The sequence below is a fragment of the Micromesistius poutassou genome (assembly GCF_964030765.1).
Source record: "Micromesistius poutassou genome assembly, chromosome: 6".
Classification (NCBI taxonomy): Eukaryota; Metazoa; Chordata; class Actinopteri; order Gadiformes; family Gadidae; genus Micromesistius; species Micromesistius poutassou.
This window is the reverse complement of record NC_140276.1, coordinates 13,198,790-13,208,732: the sequence shown is the minus strand read 5'-3', so window position 1 is coordinate 13,208,732 and position 9,943 is coordinate 13,198,790. Positions and strand designations below refer to the sequence as shown.

Below are 9,943 nucleotides of genomic sequence, written 5' to 3'. Positions count from 1 at the left end.
GTGTGTGTGTGTGCTTCCTCTATATTCAGACTTTTATCGATCTTAAGACACAAAAAGCTTTGCATCAATTAGGCCTGAGAGTCGTTCTTTCCGGGCCTGGACACAAACACACCCTGATGGGCTGCTCAGCTGCACCGTAAGCTGCACTCATGCTTACACATCATTTCATGTTCTAAAGTGACCCGTGACCCATGGGGAACACCAGATATGATGAGGAGGATGAGGATTATTATGATTTGTATTGTTATGATGATGATTAATTTTAGTAGTAGTAGTACCAGTAGTAATATTTGTCGTAGTATGAGTAATGGTAGTAGTATGTTATCAATATAATGTTTTATCTAGAAGTTGTTTTTTTATTAGCTTTCTTTACTTTGGCATTGCATTTTCCTGGAGTTATGTTTAATATTTTTTTTACCCTTCAGAGATTCGTATAATTCCAAACCCAAAGGTCGTTATCTGGAATGCCGAACAAGGATCAGTAGATCAGCAGGTCAGGTCACATGACCCACCATGAGAACCCAAATATAAGTAGAAGGACCTTATTCTGGCTAACGCATTCAGTGTTTGGGCCGCATGTGGCTCAGGAGGTAGAGCGGGTTGGCTGGTCACCTTTGCTGGTTCGATCCCCAGCTCCTCCTAGCTGAGTGTTGAGGTGCCCCTAAGCAAGACGCCTCACCTTAACTGCTCCTGACGAGCTGGCTTTTGCCTAGTTGACACCGCCGTCGGTGTGTGAATGGGTGAATGTTGGGTAGGCAAAGTTGAAGGCAATATTGTAAAGAGCTTTGAGTGACCACTGGTTAGAAAGGTGCAGTATAAATGCAGTCCATTCAGGGTTATCCTATCTCTCTTGGTCTCTCTCTCAGCTATTCTTTCAACTTTAAGTTATATTTATATTACACCATAGGCTATATTCAGGGGTGGAAATGAGTATTGTTGTTATTGAATAAATACAAATTAGAAAGTCCTCCCAAATATGTTATTACCCTAAATAAGAGAAAATGTTATTAACTACCAGTATTTGACTATTCACACACACTTCTTTTTGTTATTAGATGTTTTAATTTAAAGATAACTGGACCATTGAAATTCATGACATTTGCAAATCCTTTTTCTCTTTCTCTTATCCCACGGCATCCAGGTCTGCTATAGGCCGCCCATCCCTCCACCTGTAAGCCCCGCCCATCATTCCACCTGTAAGCCCCGCCGATCCCTCCACCTATAAGCCCCGCCCATCCTTCCACCTGTCAGCCCCGCCCATCCTTCCACCCGTCAGCCCCGCCCATCCCTGCCTCCATCTGCCCCGCCCATACATCCACCCGTAAGCCCCGCCCATCCCTCCACCCATAAGCTCCGCCCATCCCTGCCTCCATCAGCCCCGCCCATCCCTCCACCCATCAGCCCCGCCCATCCCTGCCTCCATCAGCCCCGCCCATCCCTCCATCCATCACCCCCGCATCCTCCATCCGTCAGCCCCGCCCCCCGCCAGCCGCCCTGCTACACGCACCCTGCGCGTCGCGCATCATTCCTCCGGAATAATGACCAACGACTCACCGGAGGAGACCCGGGCCGGAGGAGGGGGTGCAGGACCGAAAAGCACAAGAAACCGGCCTAACGACAATGTCACCATCCTCACGTCCTCGGCGGATCTAGCGAGGAGCAGCAGGGGCCACCGGCCGAGCAACAGCGGGGATAATGCCTCGGCTCTCTCGTCCTCCCTGGAGCTGACCACGTCTCTTGAACTGAGCATCCAGACGCGGATCTTTAAGATTATCGTCATCGGAGACTCCAATGTCGGGAAGACCTGCCTTACGTTCCGCTTTACAGGAGGGAGCTTTCCGGATAAGACGGAGGCGACGATCGGCGTGGATTTCAGAGAGAAGGCGGTGGAGATTGAAGGAGAGACGATAAAGGTAAGCGATGGGGATCCCTGACAAAGGAGACTTTTCCTCCCTTTAGATAAAATGGTACGGATGCATGTCATTTCTTAGCGATATGACATATCACATCGAGTTGTCTCCTATTCAGAATGTAGATTCAAATGTCTATTCAGTTTAAGGCCTAGTCAAGTGTTCATAACGAACGACCTCTTTTTGTTTTGTTTTTGTGTTGGCTTTTATTTTGAAGGCTGCTCTAGTTGTAGTGATGGCCCATGAGATGGCTGTGGGCTTGCCTTTCAACAAAGCAGAGATTAGCTTTAAACGTTATGTTGTTATTGTCGACACATTGGGTACACATTTTTCTGAAACATGCGCTAGTCTGCAAGTTGGTGTGGTGAATGAATAAGTATGATCTCTCATAAGTTTATAGTGCCTATAAAAACACCAACATAAACACGGAGGCCAGCAGCCCTATGCTGTTCCTCAGGCCTTGTGGTGCTTATGGTTAGCAGAGGTTGGTGCTCGTGATGCTAGGGATGACCTTTACGTAGGCAACGGGTGAGCCTGTGATCTTATAAGAAAAAGTCGAATTATTTTATTTTTTTAGTTAGACAGTTAACACATTAAAACCTCCCACATTGTTAAAAATCGAATTGCAACCTAAAATGTAATCAGCAGTGATGTAAACATCAGTGTTCATTGCTGATTTCTTTATATCACGATCTCTGAGATCTCTCAATGTCTACTTTCACATATCTCTCTCTCTCATTTCCCCTTCAACCTTCACAGTTCTCCAATTTCAGTTACTCAGACTGACCACAACCTCTACCTGCCCCCTACCCAACAAACACACACACACACACACACACACACACACACACACACACACACACACACACACACACACACACACACACACACACACATACACACACAAGCCCCTCAAAAGTAATCGTTGTCATTTCAGAGGCTATTTGCAAGCTTGCACACATACAGTATATACTACCACTACACAGCTGTACTGACTGACCTTGAGGTGCACGCGTGACATGCATCAATGATGTCATAAAATAAGACTCACTTTGGATAAAAACTCCTCTAAACGAACTTACTGTTTTTAAATGAATTAGTGATGCAATGTGTCGCCCATCAAACTCCAAGTTTGACCAAGTGCCTTTCAAGACAAAGAAAAGCCAATACAAATTGGTGGGTGGGGAGTGTGAGTCAGAATCTGCACTATGTTGTTAATGACTCATCTTATAATGTAACCCATCATTACTGAGTATCAACCCTCAATCTGGGTCTCCCTATTATAAACAATGTCCCCGGCAGAGCCTGTGGCTAGCATGTTCCATGGCTAGAATCAACAAAGAACGAAAAACAATAATACTAATCTCTCTTGTATTAGATTAGATTAGATTAAATTAAAAGTACAGAGGCAACAAAATGTAGTTTGAGTTTAAGAGCAATTAAGTTGCAGTTTGAACGTGAATTGTCATATATATCAATATAAGTAGTAAGGTAAACTGAGTAAGATAAGAGATAATGCAGGTAGGTAGTAAGATATGTACAATATATATACAGTACAGTATGTTTTGCACAAATCATGTTAAGTCATGTGACTGTGGGCCTGCAGTGAGTGGGGGGGGGGGGCTGGTGTATCCTGTGGTGTACTTGTCCCACGAAACAGCCGTGCCTCCGTGTGCCTCGCCAGGTCCAGGTCTGGGACACCGCTGGCCAGGAGCGCTTTCGGAAGTCCATGGTGGAGCACTACTACCGCAACGTCCACGCCGTGGTCTTCGTCTACGACGTCACCAAGATGAACTCCTTCCGTAACCTCCAGACGTGGATCCAGGTCAGTCGACGCCGGCGCAGCGCCGCGCCGCGTGGAATTACCCTTTTTTTGGGCCGACTGAGCATACCGTTGCTCAGCTCACGACCTACATTAGCTGTCTGTGACTGTAGGGGATGCAGAAGTTCACGTCGTGTTGCGCGCTGTGGCGGCCGTGTTTGGAGGTCGCTGCCTCCGTGGGTCTGCTGTTGATTCTGCCTCACGAGATGGCGCCCAACGGGATCTCTCTCTCTCCACGTTTCCTACACTGAGATGGGAATTGATCTTATTGCGTTTCATTTTGGAACGGTATCGCGATACCCACTGTGGAGGAGGATTGCTGACCTTGAAACTAATAATATGAATCCAATATTATGTATAATATTAGTAATACTAATAGGAATGAGACCAAATCATCTGAACTGTGTGGACAGTTTGTGTTTTTATGCGTGTTATGTGGGACATTGAGATGGTGTGTCCCATTACAGGAGTGCAACGGCCACCGGGTCTCTGCGTCCGTCCCCCGCGTGCTGGTGGGCAACAAGTGTGACCTGGTGGACCACATACAGGTGAGGGCAGGAGGCACGGCTCACTGCATGGTCGCCTGGATGAGATGTAGGCTGGCACTACCAAAGCAAATACAAAGCAAAATCCTAAATGCATGAAAAGAAAAAAAAGAAAAAAGAAATGAAAAACTATCTCTCTCCCTCTCTCTCTCTCTCTCTCTCTCTCTCTCTCTCTCTCTCTCTCTCTCCCAGGTGCCCTCCAACATGGCGCTGAAGTTCGCCGATGCTCACAACATGCTGCTGTTCGAGACGTCGGCCAAGGACCCCCGGGAGAGCCAGAACGTGGACTCCATCTTCATGTCCCTCGCCTGCCGCCTCAAGGCCCAGAAGTCCCTGCTCTACCGGGACGTGGAGCGGGAGGACGGGCGAGTGAGGCTCACGCAAGAGGCGGAGACAAAGACTAACTGTCCCTGTTGAGGGGGAGAGAGAGAGAGAGAGAGAGAGAGAGAGAGAGGGAGAGAGAGAGAGGGAGCGAGAGACAAGGGAGTTGGGTAGGGGTGGTTTATGACAGAGTGGATTTAGCAGGTTTGAAGACATCTTTGTTCAGGGTGCTGTCGGTAAGATTTAAGAGCTATAATTTGAGCGTCATTGGTTTGAATTACCGAAGCCATCCGTAAGCTATTAGCTGGTGAAATGCTATATGAGAGTGTCTGTTCTGGTTGTCTGCATGCCTGCATGTACGAGACCATTTACAGGCAGGTTAATTTCAATCTGATTGATTCAGGTCATCCGTCTTGCCTGTCAATCACATTCACTGTGTATCATAGCATAGTTTGTGAATGCCACACTTTCATTGTCCTAATCTTGCTCTCTTCTGCGCTCTTCGGCTCTCTCTCTCTCTTTACGACCATCAAATCTTACCTGCAGCACCTTTAAGGCGTGGAAATGATGCTATTTAAAGAGGGGATAGGAGGAGGTTAAAGTTATTCATAAGAATAAGAAAGCATAGGCATGGATCACATGCAACTTAATATTGGGTACCCAGCCGTCCTTAATGAAGGATGATTAATAGGGTATGGTGTGGTCGTTTCTTGGGAGGAGGAGATAATCGAGGTAACATATATCTACTAAAACTCTCTGTGTCTCCGTCTCTCTCTGGTTGCTCCCCTAGCTTTGCCTTTGAAGGAACACATGTATAACACACATACTAATAGCCTAGGGGTTTCAAAGTGTGAGGTGACAGGCCTGTCATCTGTTGTAAGGCCATGCTCGTGAAACAGTGCTATGGACTCAGAATAAGGGAAGATTACCTTGTGTTAATTTCAGAGCCATTTTATTTAGAAGCATCATGTGTTATTATTCATTATTTTGTCTTTATGTTGTGTATGTTTTTTTTTTATATTATACAATTTTTTGGACAAATGTTGTTTTTTATTTATTACTTTTGATTTGACTTTAGTTAGGAACAATCTGCGGAGCAAATTCCCCAACATTGCTAGTATGGTCAAATAGATCTGCAAAACAAAAATGGCAGGGCAGATTCCAACACATTTCAAGTTACGATATACTTCCACTTTTCCAGATTTATGATGTCGAACACTTGTGAAGTCCTTTAAGGGTTAAGCTCTTTTCTGAATAATGAATAGAAAGAAAGGTTATCATAGTGTACGTGACATATTGACTATCAAAGCAGCGGGATTTACCTTAGAAGCAGGGTTGTCAAGGCTGGTCGATCCATCATTATCTGCTCCCATTGGTAAGCTCTCCTAAGCTACACTCACCTTGAAACATTACTACAGAGCAATATCTACATTCATTGATCACACCCAGGCCATGTTATTCCTGTTGGACAGATTTTGCATTTGTGGTTTTTTCCAAAGAGGAATCTACTATCTTTTCGACAACATAACAGCAACTTGTTGTTCAATTCAGGTCAGAAAGACAACTGGAAGTCACTTTGTATAAATGAAGGATGTTTCTTAAATATCCAAAATAACTTTCCATCTGTCTTGTAGCTGACTCACAGAAAAAATGTTGATCTCATGGAAAGCTCACCGCGCCGGTTTCAAACCGACCTCTTTAGTCGTTTGACATTATGTCAAGTGAGGTCTATGTACAAATTAGAGAGGATTTGTCTGAGATTCGTTAATGACCGGGGCTGCATAACTGTATGCATGAAGATGTTTCCGTTAAATATAGGCATTCATTGACCATTACATAATCCAATAACCCTGTTTGACATTGGGACGTGTGCTGTATGTTTGAGCCATTTAGCTTTCTTTTTGTTGTTGTGAAAAACCAGGCCTTAATCTAAAAGACATTACTGTGACGCACTTCTGCTGGAATTGCTGTGTCTTTCCTTCCTTAATGTTCAAGGCATTAGAGTGGCCGGAATTTACACACACATGGTACCAGTATAAGCTTTGGTCACTCATTGATTTCTTTGATGGGATATTTTTTTTATGTGGTACCTTTCCCACGATAATGGACTGTATGGAAAGGTCATCCCCCCACATAAATCCACATGAATGCAAGGCTTTTATGGGCTGGAGAAGCGCCACTGGAATCATTACAATGCCTAGGAGTTGTATGAATCTCTGAGTGGGTGCATCCACTCAGACGTCTCTACTGCTTTAAGTACACACACTGTTTACTGTAATGTTCCACGCGACCAAAGCTCTGTGACTGCGTTGTCAGAGCGTTGAGAGGGAAACCCCACTCCAACACACTGCAAGGGAAGAAGCCTTCTGCATTCAGTACTACGAAATACACCTTTGATTTGGAAAAAGGGATTTAAAATGACAATACATTCGAATATAGTCATATGTCAACCAGCAATGCAGTAAAATAAAATAAGAAAGTATGTGATGGTGTTTTACTTGAAAGATACTTGTCTGAAAGAGGTGGCTAAGACTCTGCCATTTTGTTTGAGGTTTGCGGACCCTGTAGCTATTTCACCTTCCCAGTCCCCTGATGTAATGTTACACCCTTTTGGTTAAAATACTAAATATGTGCCTGGATTTAATTTATGAACACAACAGAGTTTAATAGAATAACATTGTGAGTTATCTTATAGTATTAGGATGAATTTGTATGCTTGTTATACGTCATCTTGATTAGCATTGAATTGTACAGCCTAAGTCACTTTTTAAATGTTTATAATACAGGTTAGATTGATGATCAATAAAATGTATCACTGCTGAAAGTCCAAATCATTTCCAGTGTATGTAAAAGGCAGCAGATAATACAGAACCCATATTTATTTCATAATTTTGAATTAATTATGATTTATGTTCTAAGTATGTATGAGTATGCTCCCCTACAAGAAAGAGTGTGTTATGTTAAGTTACATTATCATTTTTGCATATGACACATGTTATTGACATTCCTTTTTTTTTTGATTGGGCCAAAGGAAGCAACACAAGAAAATGCGTTGTGTCATGTGTCGTTTTTTTCTTCTTCTGAAAATATATGTGGCCCCAAATGCTGGCAGCTACCAGTCTAGATTATGTTCTTCAAAAGTCATTACCCCAAAAGCCTTAATTATTTTGAGTTTGAGTTTTTTTTTACAATATAACTATTATTTTTGTATCCTTATTCAGGATGAGAAGAGATTGTTCCATTCTGTTGTTGTTCATGCCTATATTCCCTTGTGATTGATTGTCTGTTAAGTGTGCAGTTTTAGCCTACTATTTATGCTCCAATCTTACACAGGGCGTCGGATAAATATTAAAAAAGAAACATTTCCTCTCTAAGGGTGCATTAACCAGGGTCTGATTTTGTTCTATTATATGCAGCTCTACGATTTCCATATGACACTTTGTGTTCCTATTAAAATGTAAACATATTCTTATCTTTCCTGTTTTGTTGATCCCGGGATTTAGTTATGCATTTAGACTGAGTGGATTCAACTCAAACCATGTGACACAATGGGTTCCAATCAGAACATCTGTTTTTATTCTGCATTCAGTTATAGTTACATCAACATGTCTCCAGGTCACTGTGCTCTGCTTTAAGGAAAGATAACAACTTTATCGGCACATTTATCGCAATTCACATATTTTTGTACTCAACTATAGTTTATACAATTTCACAACGCATGTTGTCTTCCATTGGAAACATTGATGTGTATTCTACCAGCCAGAAAACAAACAAAAATAAATGATATACATCAGTTCAAGGAGAGGAAGGATCTTGAGGAATAATCCCTCGTTCTCAGAGGACAAGGTGTTGGGAGACACATACTACCAAGGCCGGAGACACCTGAACGATAGGCCTTCTTTGTCAAGGCCCTCTTCACCTGTTGTGTGAAGACTGTTTTGAGTCCGACCTGAAGGGCCTAGCCGGCCAGAGGTATTTGTATGCTCCTGTCTAAGTGGATGACCTCAATTTCTGTCGATGACATGAAATCATGGTTTAATAATCACCTCCTATTGTTGCTACCGGCTGCTGAGTGCCTCTGCAAGGAACATTGTTTCCTCTCTGACTGCAGCTCATCTTTCGAATGTATGCCAACACTGCTTTGAAACGCGGGAACCAAATGATTCGTGCTGATCGGGCACAGCATGGCTCCGTCAGGGTTTGGCCTATAACCTCTCTCATCACTGGACAATGGCTTCCTACAGGTTCCCCCCCATCTCCTTGACCAATGGGAGCTACTTATCCAAACTCACAACTCCTCCTAAAACCAATAATGGACTTTGAGGAAGATAGATACAAGCCGTGTGTGTGTTGATAAACGTAAACACCACCACTCTGATTGTGGTTGGGTCTGGGGGAGCCTCTACACAAGCAGACCTCACCTGTCTCCCACCACCGACCACAATAGCACCCTCTGCTCTCCTTCCAGGGTCAGGCAGTATCATCCAGTCTTGCAGGACAATGCCACGGTGCTCCAGGCACATCCACCAATACCTGCCTGCTTTCAGCATCGTCTCTTTGATCATTCATTTTATTTGCCCTCTGCCGCATCTTCACTTTTTTCACAATTACAAAGCATTCTTTAGCAAATCCAATACATGCTGGTGCAAGTCCTTCCCCTTGTGGCAGTGCACAGAACATATCGCTCAGCCTCACCAATATGGTAAGTACATAGTGCTGAATTCAGTCCTCAACTCCTCTTTACCCTGACTAGATTGATGGGTTACGGGTCGAATGAAACATTGCAATGCTGATGGGTATATATTGCAAGAAAATAGCTATAATTCATCTCATCTTTAATTCCATTGCATTCCATTCCATAGTGATGTTTAGTTTGTATTATAATCATGAATACACCAATAAAAATGTACATTACTGAAAATGATAATTTGCTCTTGGATTTCTCTATTTGTCCTTTTTGTCGCAGTGCACAATGACAAATCCCTTGCATTTGAATTCCTTGTAATTTGTTTGACAAAAAATGGTTCTGATGATGCAATGAATATCCCCCCCCCCCACACACACACACACACACACACATGGACGCACACACGCACACACTTGCATGCATGCGACAGTGAAATACATGCAAATTATATAGTATCAAGGAATTACTCCTTCCAACCAGCTCCCAGTTCCAAATGCCTGGTCTAAAGTGTCCATCTTGTTTAGCACTTCCAAGTGCCAATAAAAGGAATCCAGTCACCAATTCGCTAGAATACTTTAGCTTGTCACTACTTTTGCCAACTGATCTTTCAGGTAGCTCTGCCAGGCTGTTTTAAGGAAATGGATTGTTGGTGAGGGTT

General features: G+C 43.4%; 1 protein-coding gene across 1 annotated transcript; it reads left to right on the top strand.

Moving 5' to 3' along the window:
* Positions 1–1,538: 1,538 nt before the first annotated feature.
* On the top strand, positions 1,539–4,694 carry rab33a (RAB33A, member RAS oncogene family; the record flags this gene model as incomplete). The annotated part of the gene is made up of 4 exons (XM_084468997.1): positions 1,539–1,913; positions 3,595–3,735; positions 4,200–4,280; positions 4,470–4,694. The coding sequence occupies 4 exons, from the start codon at positions 1,539–1,541 to the stop codon at positions 4,692–4,694; spliced, it is 822 nt and encodes a 273-aa protein (XP_084325123.1).
* Between the last annotated feature and the right edge of the window lie 5,249 nt (positions 4,695–9,943).